General features: G+C 44.0%; 1 protein-coding gene across 1 annotated transcript in view; it reads left to right on the top strand.

Moving 5' to 3' along the window:
* SLC2A2 (solute carrier family 2 member 2) overlaps positions 1 to 20,085 on the top strand; it is a 175,714-nt gene that overhangs the window by 53,419 nt on the left and 102,210 nt on the right. The window contains exon 5 of the mRNA XM_078666635.1: positions 11,632 to 11,747. Within this exon, the coding sequence (XP_078522761.1) occupies positions 11,632 to 11,747 (116 nt within the window). The remainder of the gene's footprint in view (positions 1 to 11,631; positions 11,748 to 20,085) is intronic.

Genomic DNA, 20,085 nt, shown 5'->3' with positions numbered 1-20,085 from the left:
CACAATTTATTCCACATCTGTATATAGGAATACTATACCATTTTATTAGTGCGTAAAGTACAGTTTTAGATTTTGGGCTCCCCAAACTGAATGTAGCTCATTTGTGAGTACAAATAAAGGTTGGAGAAATTCGAGTGAACCAGTTTCTTGTGTTACCCTACCTCAGGTTTCTACCCTGTACATCTTAAAGCCTATTCTATCCTTTCAGACAGATAGGCCTCATAAAACATGCAGCTGGCAATTTTGATTATTATGCCCTCAAACAGACCATATGATTGTCAATCCCAAACATGCTAAATAGTCCTGTAAAGCACTGCCCATTAGCACTAAAATACAGTTTACATTACATTGACAAATACACCTTAGAACTTCATCCTGTGATTTCATATTGACAGATAACAGTGCATTGTGTGACATCAGTCATTTACGAAAACGGTGCCATTGCATCTTTGGGACTTTGTTCGCCCTATAGACAGATGAAGTAAAATAAACATGTTTTAAAAGGTGCTGTGCCCAGGAGGCAGACACTGAATTAGGAAACAAAAACAGGCTATTAAGGCAAGAGCAGAACCCAAGTATCAAAAAGAGCATGACATGATTAAGATAACACAGGAGTGGGACTGCTGGGAACATAAGTGTGTTAAGGTGTGTAGGATCTACGTTAAGAGGCAGTAGCACTGCCCAAAATGCAAGGGATGGCCCATTAAAGACAGGCTCCACAACTGTATCAGGACCAAACGTTTGGCCTGATTTATATTTTGGTGGATCAGAACTCCATCACAAATGTTACGGATATCAAGTCCACCGTATTACAAGTGTATTGTATCCTATGGCACTTGCAATACCGCAGACAGGACATCTGTCACAGTTGTGACGAATTATCCCATCCGCCAATATCTAAATCTGGCCCTTAGTTAGTACAAGAGAGGTGGGGAAGATAGGAGCTCAATCAGTGTCTTTCCAAACAGTGCCTTGTGTTTTTAAGGTCAGTTGGTAACATTGATAAGATTTACACAACAAATCCACGAATCCACCGATGGGCTTAAGGCTTGATTTTTCTAGTTTTTCCCTCAAGCAAGAAAATTTGTAATGTGATGGGCTTAAGACTGTTAAAACATGGTAGGATAATGGTGAGACATTCCTAAGATTCTATGGGGCATTCTTGATATCCTGGTTATGAAAGAATTAAAATAAATGTTGTGTTATGCCACTCGTTCACACCAAGTTGACCCATTTGAGCATAGCAATGCATTATGAAATAGGTGGCAGGAAGTTTTCATCTTCATATCATCTTGGAAATTGAGGGATTTAGAGGTTTAATAATGTACTTGCTTGTTTGTCACAATGATGTCTAGATAGGTGCTATGTTGGACAGTATGTGCTGTCGTTGTTACAGAGGTTAGGTACACTATGTGGTGTGGAGATCATGTTGTAAGTGATGACACTCGACTTCTTATGTCCTTTGGCCCAGACGAGGTGAAAGGCAAATTTGCAAATTGCATGAAGGAAATCACTGATTGGATAAGTAACACGTGTCTTCAATTAAACAGTGACAAGAGTGTGATCATGTTATTTGGCAAAGCGACCGAGATATGGTCAGTTGAATGGTGACCTTCAGAACTTGGTCCCACTTCCTCTCCTAAACAGATAGTGAAACATCTTGGAGTGAAGCTAGACCAATCTCTTTCTATGAAAAACCAAGTTAATACCACCTGTGACCTCTTTTGTGCCACCACGAGGCTCCTAAAAAAAGCTCTCCCGCGGCTTCCCGACACTGCCAGGAAGACTCTTGTCCAGGCCCTTATCACCAGCTTCCTTCACCATGTGAACGCTTTGTTGACATCAGTAAACAACACCTTGCTGTCCAAACTGCAGGTGGTTAAGAATATCGCTGCACGGCTAATATGTAATCTTCCTTCTCACTCGCCCTCTTCCGCAATTCTAAGGAAGCTTCACTGGCTGCCTATTAAAAACAGTGTAATTTGCAAACTATGTTGTCTGTCACATAAGGCACTCCACAAGTCTCTTCCTGCCTATTTGTCCACTTAATTATACCCCTACCTGCCTCCTAGATGTTTACGATCTTCAGATAAGGCACTTCTGGTGATCCAGCGCATCCATATGTTAAGATATGGGGGCACATATTTCTCTTACACAGCCCCTTATCACTGGAACAACTCCCTCTTAGTTTTCGCTCTTGCTCAGATTTAGCCTCCTTTAAGAAGGGTTTGAAGACTTGGCTCTTTTAGAATGTTTTATCCTAGTTTGAGCAGCGCAGCGCTGAGATACTCCTCCAGAAGTGAGTAGTGCACGACACCAAATGTCCAAATAAATAAATATGATGTTCTTACTAATACATGATTATCTAGCCAGGGTAATTTATAGGAATTTGACTCTATTATTTACCATCAGCAGCATATTCCACCTATGAATGTGGAGAGGTACTACTTGTGAGGGACAATAGTTTGGTGGTTAGATTTTCTACCAAGTCTTGGTAGGTGTAGAATATTCAATACATTTATTATAGTTAGAAAGGTTTTAGTCTTTCTAGTTATAGGTTTCTGTTTTATGATAATACATCACTATATATTTGCATAGTGCAGCATTTGTGCATTCCTTAGGTCAGTTGCGTTTTGTGCAAACATTGGCCTAAGGTTGTGATTAATTGAGTGGACCTTCCCCATTGGGAAAAGTTTACTCCTGAGTCCCTTTGGTATGAGTGGCTTATTTTACTTTGTGTGGCTAACTTTTCTTGTGTCTAAAGATTTTTTCCTACTTATTTTTATAGTTTATGTTTTAAATGTGTGAGTTTATGTTTAACTGGGAATTTAAAGATGGGTGGAGGATCTAAAATGGTTGTGGCCCAAAAAACATGTGTAAGAGTCTCCACAAGAAGTATGGCCTACGTAACTCGGTGTGTGGCTTATTACATATGAAATTAAGTCCTGTGCTTGACAAATTCATAAGTAGAGGCTTACCAGTCATAACAGAAATCTGCAGACAACATGATATTTATTTATTAATATTCTATGAAATAAGCAATCAAACACACCGCTTGACAAGGTAACTTTAGAAGTCTGCACTTTGGTTATGCAGTTGAAACAAATTAGTATATTAGGCCCTAGGACAGCAATGGTAAACAAAAATATCCACCTTTTCACTCCTTCCCTGTTGTACACATGGGATATCATCTGACATTCCGTTGCACTTCTGGCAGGGCTCAAGCAGATAGTTTTTTTCTTCTTGAGACAGAAAAGAGCAGAGCCCAAGTGTCCCAGAGGACCAAGGTTCAAAGTCTTTTTTTTTGCTTTTCCAATGCTCAGGACCTTGCAAACCTTAGTCAACTTAGTAACCTTTTGACATCTGTGGCGCCCCAAAGAATCATTACTGGAATCTGGGTACCTCCACTGATTCATCATCATCAAACTTTATTCGGTTTTGTCCAAACCATCTACTGGTATATAAATAGTAATCAATAATTTAAATACCCTTGTACAAGTTCCAGATCAAATACAGTATAAATATAAAACCACCATAAAACAGTTTCAAAGACCGCAAGAGATGATGTTCTCTCTTATAGTAAAAAGTGCTTTGTGCATTGAAAAAAATTGACCAGGATCTCATTATCTCTTGTAACAGACAACCAAAGTGTCCAGCACATGCTATCATGCCATGAAAAAGGAATAATGAAAAGCCTTCTAATCGGTCTGAGTCACAAACTTCTGACACCTGTAAGCAGACCTTCAATAAGAAGTGGCTTACAGCAAAGACCTCCACTGACTTAGTATTACAATCTGCGGGGCCCCATCCTAATCAATTTCTATGATTTAGACCTAAAAAAATGCCCAAAAATACAAAAACAAACATACACCAAACAAATGCTCAAAAATTAAAACATTTTGTGTAATTCACAATTAAATATTGGAAAAAGATTTTACATTTCGCTTCTTTATTTGTAAATACACTTTATTAATTTTTATGTATTAATTGTAATATTTTTTAATTTTGTAAAATGGTGGAGGACCCCCTGAGTAGGCCTCGCGGACCCCCTGGGGTCCACGGACCACAGGTTAAGATCCACTGACGTGTAACAGTGAGTGCTATGGGCTCTGTTGTGGTAAAACAATTTAAAACACAGTAACACCAGATAATCAGTGTGCTCAGGTGCTGTTTACTTCTTCCCTGGTTTACTTAAACGCTGTGTTTAACTGCACACCTCAGCCCTGGGGCAATGAAGCAGAGTTCAACCCTAACACAAAAACACAGAAGAAGGTTACAGGGTCACAGTTCATAATGTAGGTGCTTCACTTTGAAATCACACAGGCAGCAGGACTTACAACAAGTTTGAGCCAGTGTCCATTTTTCAGTGAAAATATGAAAACATTTTTTTTTTCGAAAACATTTCTATTTTAGTTTTTTACTGTTCTTGGGTATAAATTTCTGTACAAGCTGTATGTGCTTGGCATAGTTTCATTAGCCTTTGTGTCGAGTGTTTATGACTAAACTACCTTGTAAAATTGTTCTTGTCTCTGTTACAGTTATTGCTCTTTTATTGTCTGTTTTGATCGCAGGCAGGGGTGTAATTGCATCACTGCTGTTCTGCTTAGGTGTACACTGCCTTGCTTTCGTCAAACAAAATGTTTTTCATTTAATTTAATTACTCCCTTTGAGAAAGATTTTGCAGTTTCTGGAAATGACGTATATTTAGAATATATGAAGAAAATACACTAACCCGCACTAGGGTAAACCGGTTGAAAAGCAAGAAGTTAGTAAATTTAAAGAGAAGTTAGTAAATTTAAAGAGACACACAATTTTACTTGAGATCGCCAAACACTGAATTAATATAGTTTAATTTTCGTTGTAGGTTGAGTTTGGCATAACACTAGGGCCAGACTGGCCGTAGAGGTCACCGGGTCTTTGCAAGGGTGGGAGCCGGTTTGGACCCCTATGGCGTTGTTTTTGTTACTGGGGGCTGGTATTATCAGCTCCCCTGTAACAAAACCAGCTGCTGTGTTTTCAAAGAGCACTCCCCATCCCCCTCCCAGGCAGCCGGTTGGACTCAATTACCAGGGCCAGTTTGTGTTTCTACTCTGGCCCTGCATAGCACTGCCTCAAATGCAAGAATATTTTGCAGCAAGGAATATTGGCACATTGGCCTTAACCCCTTAACCGCCGAGGTAATTCCCCCGCGGTGCGTGGGAGGAGAGGCCACGCGCGGCGCTCATGACTAGCCCAGCTCGTCATGATGCACAGTGCAGCTCATCATGACTCCGCCTACTCCCGTAGAACGTCAGCACAGGCGTGGAATTCGCCACGCGGGCGAGTGGCGTGGCCGTTATGACGAGCCCAGCTCGTCATGAGCACAGCTCCACTGGGCTCGTCATCAGCAGGCAATGGGTTAAATACGTCAAGCATCACATGCTACTCAGTCAACTTGGACGATTAGTTACATTGTGGTAAAAGCTCTCCTTTAAGACACAGGGCCAGAGGGCCAGACTTATAAAAGGATTGTGTTTCCCTTGCGTCACGCAAGGTGACGCAAGGGCAAAGCAAGTACTTAAGTCAGATTAACCAAGCAACACAAGGCCACCTTGCGTAGCCCTGCCCTGGCTTGTTAAAACTGGAGTTACATAAGGCAGCACCAGTCTCTGCCTTGTGTTATTCTGTCCCGGGAAGACATTACATGGGTGGAGAGTGGGTGTTCCTATGCATCAACCCATGGATTTTGGTGCATTCTCAGATTTACCATGAGTAGTAAACCTGGTAATGCGTCAAAATCGTACACCATCACAATAGAGGTGCAAAGAGGTGAAATGTCTTTCTTTCTCCTCTTTGTTTCCGCTTACTAAGTGTACCTCATTTGGCAGAACACTTAGGAAGAGGAAAATGCCTCTAAGGATTGTTTAGGTGCAGGAAGGTACCCTTTCCTGAACAAAAAAACAATACCATGTGCATGCAGGCACTCTTGCACCGTGGTGCAATAGTGCCTGCTTTGGCGCCAGGCAGCACATACTGCACCAGATCAGTGAGATAGCAAGAATGCGCCATTTGTTGGTAAATAGGGAACACTCCTACCCTCTCCATTTGATGCAGAAAGTTGTCTTGCTACGTTGTCTTTCGTCAAAGAAATCTTGGCCACAGATTCTAAATAATGAGGCTGAAAACTTAGATTCCTTTAGCTCCCACCTACAGTTTATCTTCTATATGCCGGCGGAATCCAAAAACAGATGGGTGACAGCACCTGGGAACTCCTGTGAACAACTGTAACTACATTGTTTATCTTGTGTGTGTTTCATACAAAAAAAGGGACCAACCATATACATGCCAGCCTTGATATGGCACCAAACAAGCAGTACAGCCTGACCTGCTAAGACACATGCCCTTTGTGAGGGCACACAAACAACTCAAGACATATTTCAACATTACTTGCTGCCTCATTGAGCTATAGTTATGGTTCCTAAACATGGGAAGCTGGTAATAAGTAGCAGATGTCTGGACCAACTCTCCTATTTAGGTAGAATACATGCAAAATCAAATAATGAGGAATGGGAGTTCTTGAGCTTCTAAACTAATGGGAATTCGTTTAGCCATTGCTCCATTACTTAGCCTTTATAACTGTTTTACACCATTGCAGAAGGGAACAAACAATATGAAATCAGCCTACTCCCCGCCCCAAATAGGGTGTGCAGTTCAGTAAGTTGGGCCATATTCCCCTTCATGGAACACAAGTGAACCTGAAACATGTGCTGACCCTCATTGCTGAGGTGTGTATCAGTTTCTTTTTTTAAATTATATCTTTTTATTGATTTTAATAACATAAAAATGCAGTATATCACATGAAAGAAAGCAACATTATCAGTTCATATGGCAATTAATCTGGAAATCTAGGCCGTTACAAGAATACAACACATAGGTTAGGATGCGCATCAAGGGGACAATTACTCGTCCTCGACGGGGGCTGTCAGTGCGACACATATATCTCCTCTGTAGGTGTTCCATTTGGCCCATACACAAGACCATTTTTTAGGGCAACCTCTTGCTGCATACACTGTTTTCTCCCTGAACATGCACCAATCAAGGTTTCGTTTCCATGTGGCAAGCGTCAGGGATGATGCCCCCTCCCATTGCTGAGCTATATCTCTCTTGGCAACCATAGCTCCCAGTGTGGCCCAAAGTTTCTCTGCCCCTGTCCCGTCAGTGGGCCCCCAAATGTTAAGCAAGCACCTCTTGGCCTCTGGGTGGGTGTCTCTGTGCAGGACGTCCCTCATGACCACGTATATCCCCCTCCAATACCTCTGAATCAGTTCACACTCCCAAAGGATATGCATAAAGGTGCCCACCTGGCCACACTGTCGTCTACAAGCGTCCCCCTCCCTTCTACCCATGTGGACCAGCTGGGGCCCGGTGACATAGGTTCTGTGCAGAATTTTCAATTGAACCAGTAGCAGACGCACAGAGATTGCCACCTCACGGGGGGAAGCAACCCCCTCTTGCCACTCTTCCACATCAAGCACAAAGCCGTCCCTCCCCCGAGACTCATGCAGCTTATCAAGGGGATCCGGCATGTTGTTGATCAACTTTTTGTAAGTTAGTGATATGGCCTTCTGAGGAAGCAATCCATCCAATAACCTATCTTCTAGTGGGGAAGACTCGGGGAGTGAGGAAGCATCCTTTAAGGTTGTGACCTGTGCGTGGCGGTCCTGCAGGTAGCGGAAAAACTCTGTGTTTGTGAGCTCGAACTGCTGTTGTAGTTTATCAAAACTAATCATGTCACCCTTCACCCAGAGGTCACCTATCTGAGAGATACCTATGAGGTTACATTTGTCAAAACCCTTAGAAGAATGCAAGCTACTGAGCTGCTCCGAGTCCCATATGGGGGTTGCCAGCGTCAGTCTACGGTCCCAACCCAGACTTCTGTTTACTGTATGCCAAACCTGAACAGAGTGACTGGTGGGCCCAGTTAAGAGGAGCTTCTTGGGATTCGCATACGGGGCTCTGTTATATCTCCCATCTGGCAGTAGCTACCTGTCCATGGCAAAGCCAGGGTCATCCGGTGTATGTTATGTACCTTGATTGATGGCGGCAAGGTGGGCTGCCCAATAATATTTCTTAATGTCAGGGAGGCTTATTCCTCCATCATACCAGTTGAGGACTAACTTGTTGAGTGCTATTCTAGATCTCCCATACCATAACAACTCCCTCTGTAAGCCTTCAATTTCTTTAAAATACCTCGCGGGGACTTTGGCAGGATAGTTTTGTAGGGCATAGAGGAAGCGGATCAGGGACATCATCTTAAAAAGGGCAGCTCGGCTGAGCAGCGAGAGGGGGTGAGCCCTCCAGGTGGCCACACCATGCCACAGGCGCTGCAAAGGTGGGAGCAGATTCTTCTCTTAGCGGAGTTTGGGGTCAATGGTGATAAAGATCCCTAGGTAGCGAAACCCATCCTTCACCACTTGTATAGGACAGTCTCTGGGAAGAGCCGGAGCATCACCACCCAGAGTGTAGAGGAGAGATTTGTTCCAATTGATAGAGTAGCCAGAAATCTGCCGAAGGATGCAACGATGTCTAAGACATATCTTAGAGACTTCTTGGGGGAGGCCAAGTAAAGGAGAATATTATCTGTATGAAGCAAAATGCGATCCTCTCACTTTGCCGACCACTGCAGACCGTGTATGGCCGGGTCACACCTGATCCAGGCTCCAATGAGAGGGCGAAGAGCGACAGCGGACACCCCTGTCTGGTACCCCGACTTAGACCAAGGGAGTCAGACCATTTGTTGTTTACTATTACCTGAGCCAAGGGCGCCACATGATACAAATTCCGGCCCAAATCCCAGCTTGGAAAGGACAGGAAAAAGGTAAGGCCATTCAATAGTATCAAACACCATAGAGGTGTCCAGTGACAAAATCGCAGCAGCCTCCTGGATGGTATCAGCCCTTCCCAGTACTCTATGCACTTGTCACAAATTTAGGGCCGTGTTGCGCTGGGGCATAAAGCCTGACTGGTCCGGGTGTACCAAGGCACTGATTACTTGCGACAGGGGAGTGGCCAAAAGTTTGGCAAGGATTTTTGGCTCTGCATTAAGCAGGGAGATGGGTCAGTAGGAGGCGCATCTATCTCTGAGTTTATTCTCCTTGGGGATGACCACTATCGACGCCAAACTTTGATCAGGCGGCAGTGCTCCATTCTCCTATTCCCCTCAAACATAGCCCTCAAATGCGGGGTGAGTTTTTAAGGACCTAGTTTGTAGAGCTCGATAGGTAGCCCATTGGGGCCCAGCACCTTTCCCGGTCGAAGGTTTCTGATCGCCTGCGCGATCTCGCAATTGGTGATGTCACTGTCAAAAAAGCTCCTATCATCCTCCGAGGGCACTGGGAGTTGGATAACTTGCAGGAGGTCAGTAGAGTCAGTTTCAAGGAGGAACAATTGTGTCCGATATACTAAGCTATAATGCTCAGCAAACTCGCTGGCAATCTGAGTGGGGTCAGTGATCTTAGCACCTGTGTCAACTGTCAGTTCAGAAACGAGTCTGTTGGCCCTTTCCTTCTTGTCCAACCAGGTGAGCAACTTCCCGGCTTTGTCACCCACTTATGCACTCTACCATCTCTCTCTCTCTCCCCCGGGACTAGGCCCAGTCCTTTGAAATGCCCTTATATTCACCTTTTTTAGCTGCAAGAGATGCAGTGTTTCTGGTGCGTCCTACTTACCAAGGTCTGCTTCCAGTCGAAGGATCTCAACCATCTAAAGCTCTTTAATTTTTTCTTTCCAGACCCCTGCTATTAGCGAGAGGGCTGTCCCTCTAATAACTAATTTGAATGCTTCCCAGAGTATTTTGTGGGAGTCAACTGAGCCAAGGATCTCCTGAAAATAACAGTCAATGGCTTTCAAAAGGTCTTTGCGAACAGTTGGGCTTCGTAAGTACCAGGGATTGATGGGCGCCACGGATTCAACCTGCCGGTCCCCCAGGGCCGCTTGGACTACACGGTGGAGTGGTCAGAGATGCCACGTACAAGGTGACGGACCTCGTGTAGGTGTACAAATTGGGAGGCAGACAGGAGTAAATAATTAATGCGTGAGGAGCTATGGTGTGCACCCGATAAAAAGGTGTATTGCATGTCCCCGGGGAGGAACGTCCTCCAACGTCAGATAGGCTGAATGCCTCCAGGAAGTCAGGGAGCCAGCAATTCGATGGGCTCACCTCATGGGTGGATTGCGGTCCAGTGTACCGGAACCCACAGCATTAAAGCCACCTCCCACCAGCAGTAGGCCCTTCGGGAGGGAGAGCAGTTGAGTACCTAGGTCCATGAATATTTGGCTTTGCAGTCCAGGTGGGACATATACTGATACTAGGGTTAGCGTATTCCCCTCTCACTTACCAGTGATTGCAACATACCTCCCTCGACCATCGGAGTGTGAAGATTGGACAGAGAAGGGAAAGGAGTTTTTAACCATGATTCCCACGCCCCTAGATCCATTAGTAAAGCCGGAATGAGCGATGAGCCTATACCCCCACCTATTTAGGGCTTTACACGTGCTACCTACAAGATGTGATTCCTGGAGGAAGAGCACATCCGGGGAGTGGCGCTTCAGGTGCTGCAGGACGAGGGTACGTTTCACCTTGTCCCGAGCCCATTCACATTCCAACTTAATAGGGTAAAACGTTTTTCCCAGGGCGCTCCCATAACAGTGAACCTTGTAGGAGTCCTTCTCTCAGAGCCATATATCAGTTTCTTAATAGAGGGACTGCAAAGCATGCATTTCAGCAGGTGGTACCTCTCATCATAATGTACAATCATACAAGGAAATAAAAATGATCACCAGAAAGGCGTGCGCCAATGCTTCTTCACCAATAAGGTCCTCAGTGAAAGTGGCCTCTTAATTCCAATAATGAGATCCGCAGTGTTTCCGCAGATGTTTATTTTCACACAGACATTTTGCTTTCAAAACCTATGTGTGAAAATATTGGGGAACGAGGAATTGCCTGTAGAATTGGATCCAGATTTAGTGACTCCGCTTGTACTTTATAATTTCTACGGTGGCCCTCCGGGTCTAGATTATCCAAAAGTCAGGAAGATCCAGGCCATAATAAGGGCCTAAGAATCCTTCTAGATTCCATTCCACTGGGTAACTGTTTAGCTTATTTGTTATCATTACAGAAAGTGGTAAAAGAAAAGCAAATCAGATTCCCATCTAGCCCACGTTTCCAGTTTATTTCCGCCCAATATTAGATATTTGATGTGGGCCCAAGTGGGGCCTTTTTGTGGAGGCGCCCAAGAACTCCCACACATAGGAGGCTACCTGCCATTTCTAAAATGGTTAGCCGGAACTATCGGTATTGAAAGACAGATCAGTGGTTCAAGGGTCTACCATTTAGTTTTTTTTATTGCTGCCCTCTCAGTGTAGACATAAACTCTGAGTGTGAAATGTCCATAATCTGTAATTGTCAAATATAAGAAGTCTAGAGAAAGGTCTTGTAATTACATTTCAAAACTGTTGTACAAATGTTCATACATATGTATTCCAATGTCTTTCTACATGAATACATCAACTGTATAATCCTATCAAACAGTCTTTGTATGCTAACATTATAAGTAAGGATAATGTGCCTCATGTTTGTTGTACTTTTCACAGGACTGGCCTCAGGACTAGTTCCTATGTACGTCGGGGAGATCGCGCCAACTTCGCTCCGTGGGGCATTGGGGACTCTTCACCAGCTTGCGATTGTCACAGGTATTCTCATCAGCCAGGTAAATTACTCAGCAGACGTATCATTGCGTATGCTTTTACAATCAAAACCAATTAATGAATAGGTGATGCATTGGACCATAGTGATCAAGATCTTTTGCCGGAGACATCTGAATTCCTTTTATAGGTATCCAACCATCAGTGTAGTACATTGGTGGTTTCAGATATCTGCTCCTTCTCTATTCATTTGTGGAGCATTGCTTACTTGGAGACAGGTTATGTTGACAGAATATATTTTTATAACATGTAGGTTACCATTCTGTTGCTACTCTAGACATCCTAATATGACCTTGGGATCTAAATGAGTATTGACCTCTCCTAAGCAGTAATTCACTGCATGTGCTTAAATTCAGAATAATAAACAATTCCCTAAAACAACAATATGCATCAATAAGCAACCTCAATACATGATGCATCTACAAGGCATAGTACATATTCCACAAGGAGCATACTGCGTAGCACATTACTTAAAGGTGTACAGCTTCATAATTTCATAATTTAGACAGAGTCTCACAATTTCATATACTTCAGATGTGACCAAAATGAATATTTGCCCTACGGTGATCATAAATCTATAATTCACTACACCGTTTCATATTTCTTCAATCCACTGCTGATATAGTTCGGGATGTATATTTGCTTTATGCCCTCTTGAAAACTCCATTATTTTGTTAAACAATAACCATCTCTGTGAAGGAAGTCCAGTTTTTCTTCCCTTACCAGATTGTTAACTGCAAACCTAATCAGAGTAGATTCCACCACAATTCCAAGCATGAGCGGCCATACATGTGACTACCAACAACTGTTTTTTTGTCCTCATTTGCCTCAGAACCGCCTTCCATAGCATAACTTTCTGATAACTTACCCTTATGCCAGAAGAGGGATTTCTGATTCCGTCCTGTGGTCGAGTCCTTCAATGTGCACTTATATTGTCTGCCAAACAAAACAAGTATTGGCATAGCCAATAGGTCTCGCCTTTGGAACCTTATAAGTCTTTAGCGATGCAACAGTTGTTGTTGCACCAAGGATATTGTGCTGCATAACTAAACACTTTGAAGGTCCCAAAAGCGAGACATATTGGCTAAGCCAATGCTTGTTTAAAAATGTAATATTCTTTCAGTGTTCTCTCTTTTCAAAACATTTTTGTATTTAACTTTCCCTTGCAACAACTTTCTTGTTAATCAAGCCACTCTTTTAAAGAGAGTACGAATCGCTCAGAATGAGGTAGCCCATGAACAGTAAAAGGTAGTTGTCATAGACAGTCTTCTCTTCATAGTGTTAACTAGAGCTCTTTTAAACTAGACTTCAAAATAGATTCTATGGCATTGACAAGTATTCGATGGGGGTCACCAATGCTGTTTTTTTTATGGGAGCGACTAAGATCCATAGTGAGCATGTTGGTTAGCAAGTTTTATTTCACCTTATGGCGTGAGAAGAGCTTTCTAGGAGGCAAGTGTCATAGCAGATTATTTTTTTTAATGGAAAATAGGGCATGGATAGACAAACAGCTTTTAAATTTACTGTGCAATATGGATTCCCTTTAGGAACTCAATGCCGGAGTATGCTTGTGTCTCGAGCATCGCCAGTGTTGTTAAACAGAGATGCCGGAAGTTGGCAGATGGTTGGCTTCTTGCTCTTAAAGGGAAGAGGCGGAAACAGCTGTTCTTTTTTGACTTATCTGAATTTTCAGGGAGGCTTGTGTTTTTTTCTAAGCACTTTCTTGCAGAATAGCCAAGAACGTCGGATTCCCGCATGCGTCCAGGCTAATGCGTGGACGTACCCTCTGCTGTGAATGGTGCTCACTTCCCCGGTGTCCTGTGACCCGAAGCTGAGTACAGGGCCTGTTGTATAGCCAAGTGTATAATAATGGAAGCTTTGTGCGTGGCTTTATTGCCCTTTACTGACGACCAACCCCTTGTACCTGTAAAATGTGTAGTGTCACATAGTGGAAACTAAAAGACTAAGGGTCCGTTTATGTGTTAAGATACAAATATATGTCAGCAAATAAAATCAAAATTACAATCTATTGTGACATTAGCATATGGCGAGACAACTATTTTAACTTTTTAAGAAACAATGGATCACTCAGTTTTACATATAAATGATTCATCCAACATTTTAGTTAAGTGATGTGTCACGTTTTCTTTCCAGAGTAATACTCCTACATTTAATAACAGATGCTTTGGTTATTACGCCTTTATCACCAAGAATGTTAGCGAAATGCATAAATATGGAAAATATCCTCAAGAAATAACTCTAAAGCCCATTTGTAAGTAAAGAAGTTAAACCGTTCACCTAGTAAGGAAGTACTTACTCAGTAAAAGAAACAAGTGTGCGCGTAAAGCAGTGGCCGCGCGGTCGCCGAAAGTGAAAGTGATCGCGATGCACTGAATTACCCTTGACCGAGAAAAGACAGATGGCGGCTGCTTGCGTGCTCGCTTGCGTGCACGCAAGCTTGAGGCCACCAAAATGCCTATAGTAGTACTTTGAAAATCCCCTTACTAAAAGTCGAGCAAGCAACGCATGTGCTGCTCTAGGCTTGACCTAAAAAAGTGCCCAGACTGAGGCCCAGGCTGAGGCATCAAGGCGTAATCATTGGACCAAACGTCTTTCCCTTACCCCTCTGTCTCTATCCACCTGGTCAGATGAAGCCAATAGGCATATGTTTTCTTTCACAGGGTCCCAGGGATACTGTATCTAGCCTCATAATATTTTTGAAAAGACACTAACCTATCCTTATACATGGGGGGCCGTATTCACCCACTTCCTACATTTCTCTCCACCAACAACTGTTGTTATTAAGTCAACTACTGATACATTGGTGAAGCTTTGAAAATTGCATCAAAGTCCCTCTCTACCAGTGACCACCATAACTCAAAGTTGGACACTAGGGGGTTCCACAAGGAGATCCATGAGTTAGGCTGAATCCCCGTTATCTCATTTGCTCCTTTTGCGACACGGTATATCAGGAAGAGTTATGGATGTGTGTAACCCATCCAACTAGCGAATGGGGGGGGGGCGGAAGCCCCCATTAAAAACCACTCTGCACACAATCCAAGGAATTCCGATGCACCATGGTCTTTACAGCCCCAAAAAACATTTCCTTCATCTTTACATAGAATTGTGTTGGTTACAGTGTGGCTGTCACACAGACTTTTGTCAATTGTACTGTTTCCGACACTAATATTAGCACTGGTGATGTAGCGTTTTAATAGGGGATCACTCGAAACTGCTTCAGCCCCTTGGCTTTTTGGTGAATAAGTGGTCTGGATTATTTGACAAGAATTGAGAAGCATTTCATGGGCAGGTGCTTGAATTTTCCAATACTGAGTCTGCATATTGTCAACCGTTGCCAAAAATGCTATTGTAAAATGGGATATAGGAACACTGGTGCTGAAACACATTTTAGAGATGTGATGCTGCCATCAGTATTACATCACTGAAGTCACAGGGATTGTGAAAAATCCAAGCACTAAATAAAGTACAAGTGTAGCAAATGAGCCACACCCATGCAGCAGGAGTATGGTGGGGCTTGTAGTATGTTATGTGGTGCATTTTGAAACACCTTGTGCCAGTAAAAGGTACTGCCAAGTACAGAGGGTACATTTCCATTCAAATATCCTCTGGAAATAGGCAATGCTCTTGCATCCGAAATACATATTTAATGTTAAAATTATATGTTGCACAAACAATAACTTTTGAAAATGTGGATACTATTTTTATTTATCACACAAGGAAAGCATATTTGTTTGTTTTGATCATATTAAAATCTTTGCATCCATTACAATTCAGAATTATTTTAAAAAAAACATTTGCTCTTTACTTGCTGCCAATATATTTGAAATATTTGTAAAACTCAATTTCAAGAATTTCATTTTTTTTGTGCGTTAGAAAACATTTGATGTACACCAGCCTTCTCCATACACACTCTCTTTACTCCAGGAGGATTGTCACTTGATGGCACAGTTCACTGACTTAGAAGTCAGAGAAGGGAGAAGTAAACACCACTCTTCATGTCAAATTTAAGGAAGACATGTCCTGGTATTTGACTTCTGTCATTGAATGCACAACAAATATGGTGTAAAATAAAAACACATTTGACAGGCCTCTCTATTGATCGTTCTCCTGTTCAACATCTACAAGGTAATTCTGAATGCTAATTCTACAACATTTCGAGCATCCCTTGTCCAGCGCACCTGCATAAGAAACGAATAGACATGCTGAATATAGAATTGCTTTAGTCATTGGCTTATGACGCATGTTTAAGACCTACATAGCTGGTTAAAATTGAAATTAGGCGGATTGGTTCTTTCATATTTTGATTATTCTACAACAGAATAACTGTCCTTTTTTTCGTCTTATGAGACATGGACACTGAGACAGGAAGACACAGTCTCTGGAAAATAAAGACATGAACACAGGGCAGGAATCAGTTGACTAAGAAAGGGGGGCACTGGAACATCTTGACAAGGGAACTTGTTCAAATAGACTATACGTCAAGAAAGAGAGACAAGGAGACTGAAGGAACGTACATGGTGACAGAAATATCAGGACAGAGCACCCACACTTGAAAATTGTGTTAGGAAAACAGGGACACAGATGCTCACTGGTCATGTTACTCGTTATCAACAGGAGAGAGAGGGATAATGTAGAGAAAACACTCTTGGTCCCCCAATAGTTAGTATAAACAACGAAAGAGTGTAACTACTGCAACAGCAAGAAAGGGAGCATGGGAAAAGATATATAAATGTCATTAGATTTGTATAGAAGGCCCTCACTCACCAACCTGGTTGGTGACATGCTTCATCATTGGGCCCCACCGGGAGAAACCGAGTGCCTCCCCAGTGTGCTTCGACGCCAGGATTACTGCGGAGCTGATTTTTTATATTGTGAGGTTTTTTGTATTGTGAGGAGTGAAGGGGTGATAATGTGATTTCCTTCAAAATGTCTGAATTGTGTCACAAAACGTTTTATTAGGTGGCCAAACAAACACAATAAAAACAAGATGTGGGAAGGGAGCCAAATAAATTGTTCAGCTACTTCCTCTTAAGTGGGGTCAACATGTTTCTGCCATCATGGTATCAGTTACCTGGCATTCGTCAGGACCTAGGAGCTAAACCTCGGCGGTATGAGCGTGCTAAGGCCCACCCTGACCTGAGGACGTGAAAGTGAAAAAGTGTAAAAAGCGTGCAATCAAAAAAAATGGATGGTTGCTCAATTTGAGAATCCGGGTTGCATGATTGATGTGAGCGATCCTCACATCATGGGTCTCGGGAGGGGGGTGCGGTAACAGAGGGCGACACACAGGTACCAAGTGGGTGCCTGGCGACATGGGCGTTGTGCCTATTTCGCCACCACCCCCTCCCGAGACCCATGATGTGAGGATCACTCACATCAATCGTGCAACCCGGTTTCTCAAATTGAACAACCATCCATTTTTTCTGATTGCACGTTTTTTAAACAGTTTTCAGTTTTGGAAAGCAGTCACAAAGAGGGTGGGCTTCTGTCTCTTGCAGGCCAAGCAAAGAGTGTTGCAAATTTAGACCTGTCTAATTGATATTAATTAGGCAAGTTGTTCTGTGCAATTCAGTATTTTGTGAACCAACCTATTTGTACATAAGTCATTTAGCAAAATCACACTGTAGTCGCAAACACTTTCTTAACGTAATGTTTGTGTTTCAGGCCCTTAACGTTTGTTTAGATTCTTCTTAATTGATTAGCCTCAAATGGATAAACTATATTAACTTTTCTTGACCACTAAACGTTTTAGGTTACCTGAAAGTTCCTATAAACCTAATTCAAAATCACTTTTCTTCTGTTTTCAATAATAAAACTTGGGATTGTCCGGAATTCATTTATGGGTGGCATTAAAATGTGTTTCTGATTGATAGATATTAACTTCATTGTCCTGGACATCCAGAGATCCAAATCTTCATGGGAAGTCTTCCTAAAATTAAATTTTGTGATAGTCCCAAACCAACGATATTCACTCAGACCATACTACCCCTTATCTCTAAACTTAATAAAGGATCACTCCCTTAACCCGTTGAGTGCTCATGACGAGCTCAGCTCGTCATGAGGCACGGTTGAGCTGCACTCATGACGAGCTGAGCTCGTCACGGCCGTTGGAACGTTCGCACGCGGGGATAATTTCCCCGCTGTGCTGAACGTTCCAAAACGGGTGTGGCTGTGACGAGCTCAGCTCGTCATGAGTGCAGCTCCACTGTGCCTCATGATGAGCTCAGCTCGTCACAAGCACAGTGGCGCTGCGCACGGCCCGGGTAGAAACACCCCGCAGTGAAGGGGTTAAACTGGAACAGAGCACACTGCTCTTACCTGTACAGCCAATGATTGACTTGATGGACAGACATGTATTCAGTACAAGGTAAGCCACCATAAGCACAATTGTTTATCCAGCCAAATGTCTAGGCAGACGAATAGAGCTGTGTATCCCATATGTGGACTATGGCCTTCCTTTCAGGCCTCATCTGCAATACTTATCTTCTGTTGCTGATCTTGCACAATGGATTGCTCCATTATTCAGATTTTGTAACTACTATTTCTGTTTCAGAAAACTGTTAAAAATCAGTCTGCTCCTGGTGACCCTGTGGCAGGGGGTCCACGCCTGTTGCTGAGGAAGCAGCAGAACTTACTCACTTGGAAGACATTGACTTTTGCTATTTTGCTATTTTAACCGGCGCTCCGACGAATTTAGCACAGAGGCGCGCTTTTAACCTACGAACTTTTCATCTTGTCCTAAACTCTTTCCGGATTCTGAGCACTACAGGACGCTCACCTGCTCACTCCTCCTGAGAGCACCGGCGGCCGGCTGGGTGCTGATCGCTTCGGCGGGCTCTCAGTGGCTGGGGGCGCCATCTTGGGCTGGGTTGCTCAGGCGAGGCGAGTGACCTCATCGCCACACCCCCCGAGTTCCGCCCCTATATAGGAGTGTCTATTCCATCTCTCGGCACTTGCAGGCTGGTGACCCTGTGGCAGGGGGTCCACGCCTGTTGCTGAGGAAGCAGCAGAACTTACTCACTTGGAAGACATTGACTTTTGCTATTTTGCTATTTTAACCGGCGCTCCGCCGAATTTAGCGCAGAGGCGCGCTTTTAACCTACAAACTTTTCATCTTGTCCTAAACTCCTTTCCGGATTCTGAGCACTACAGGACGCTCACCTGCTCACTCCTCCTGAGAGCACCGGCGGCCGGTTGGGTGCTGATCGCTTCTGCGGGCTCTCAGTGGCCGGGGGCGCCATCTTGGGCTGGGTTGCTCAGGCGAGGCGAGTGACCTCATCGCCACACCCCCCGAGTTCCGCCCCTATATAGGAGTGTCTATTCCATCTCTCGGCACTTGCAGGCTGGTGACCATGTGGCAGGGGGTCCACGCCTGTTGCTGAGGAAGCAGCAGAACTTACTCACTTGGAAGACATTGACTTTTGCTATTTTGCTATTTTAACCGGCGCTCCGCCGAATTTAGCGCAGAGGCGCGCTTTTAACCTATGAACTTTTCATCTTAAACTCCTTTCCGGATTCTGAGCACTACAGGACGCTCACCTGCTCACTCCTCCTGAGAGCACCGGCGGCCGGCTGGGTGCTGATCGCTTCGGCGGGCTCTCAGTGGCCGGGGGCGCCATCTTGGGCTGGGTTGCTCAGGCGAGGCGAGTGACCTCATCGCCACACCCCCCGAGTTCCGCCCCTATATAGGAGTGTCTATTCCATCTCTCGGCACTTGCAGGCTGGTGACCCTGTGGCAGGGGGTCCACGCCTGTTGCTGAGGAAGCAGCAGAACTTACTCACTTGGAAGACATTGACTTTTGCTATTTTGCTATTTTAACCGGCGCTCCGCCGAATTTAGCGCAGAGGCGCGCTTTTAACCTACGAACTTTTCATCTTGTCCTAAACTCCTTTCCGGATTCTGAGCACTACAGGACGCTCACCTGCTCACTCTTCCTGAGAGCACCGGCGGCTTGCTGGGTGCTGATCGCTTCGGCGGGCTCTCAGTGGCCGGGGGCGCCATCTTGGGCTGGGTTGCTCAGGCGAGGCGAGTGACCTCATCGCCACACCCCCCGAGTTCCGCCCCTATATAGGAGTGTCTATTCCATCTCTCGGCACTTGCAGGCTGGTGACCCTGTGGCAGGGGGTCCACGCCTGTTGCTGAGGAAGCAGCAGAACTTACTCACTTGGAAGACATTGACTTTTGCTATTTTGCTATTTTAACCGGCGCTCTGCCGAATTTAGCGCAGAGGCGCGCTTTTAACCTACGAACTTTTCATCTTGTCCTAAACTCCTTTCCGGATTCTGAGCACTACAGGACGCTCACCTGCTCACTCCTCCTGA

The sequence above is a fragment of the Lissotriton helveticus genome, chromosome 11 (genome assembly GCF_964261635.1).
Source record: "Lissotriton helveticus chromosome 11, aLisHel1.1, whole genome shotgun sequence".
Classification (NCBI taxonomy): domain Eukaryota; kingdom Metazoa; phylum Chordata; class Amphibia; order Caudata; family Salamandridae; genus Lissotriton; species Lissotriton helveticus.
The sequence above is the reverse complement of the archived record's forward strand: the minus strand, read 5'-3'. Positions and strand labels throughout refer to the sequence as shown.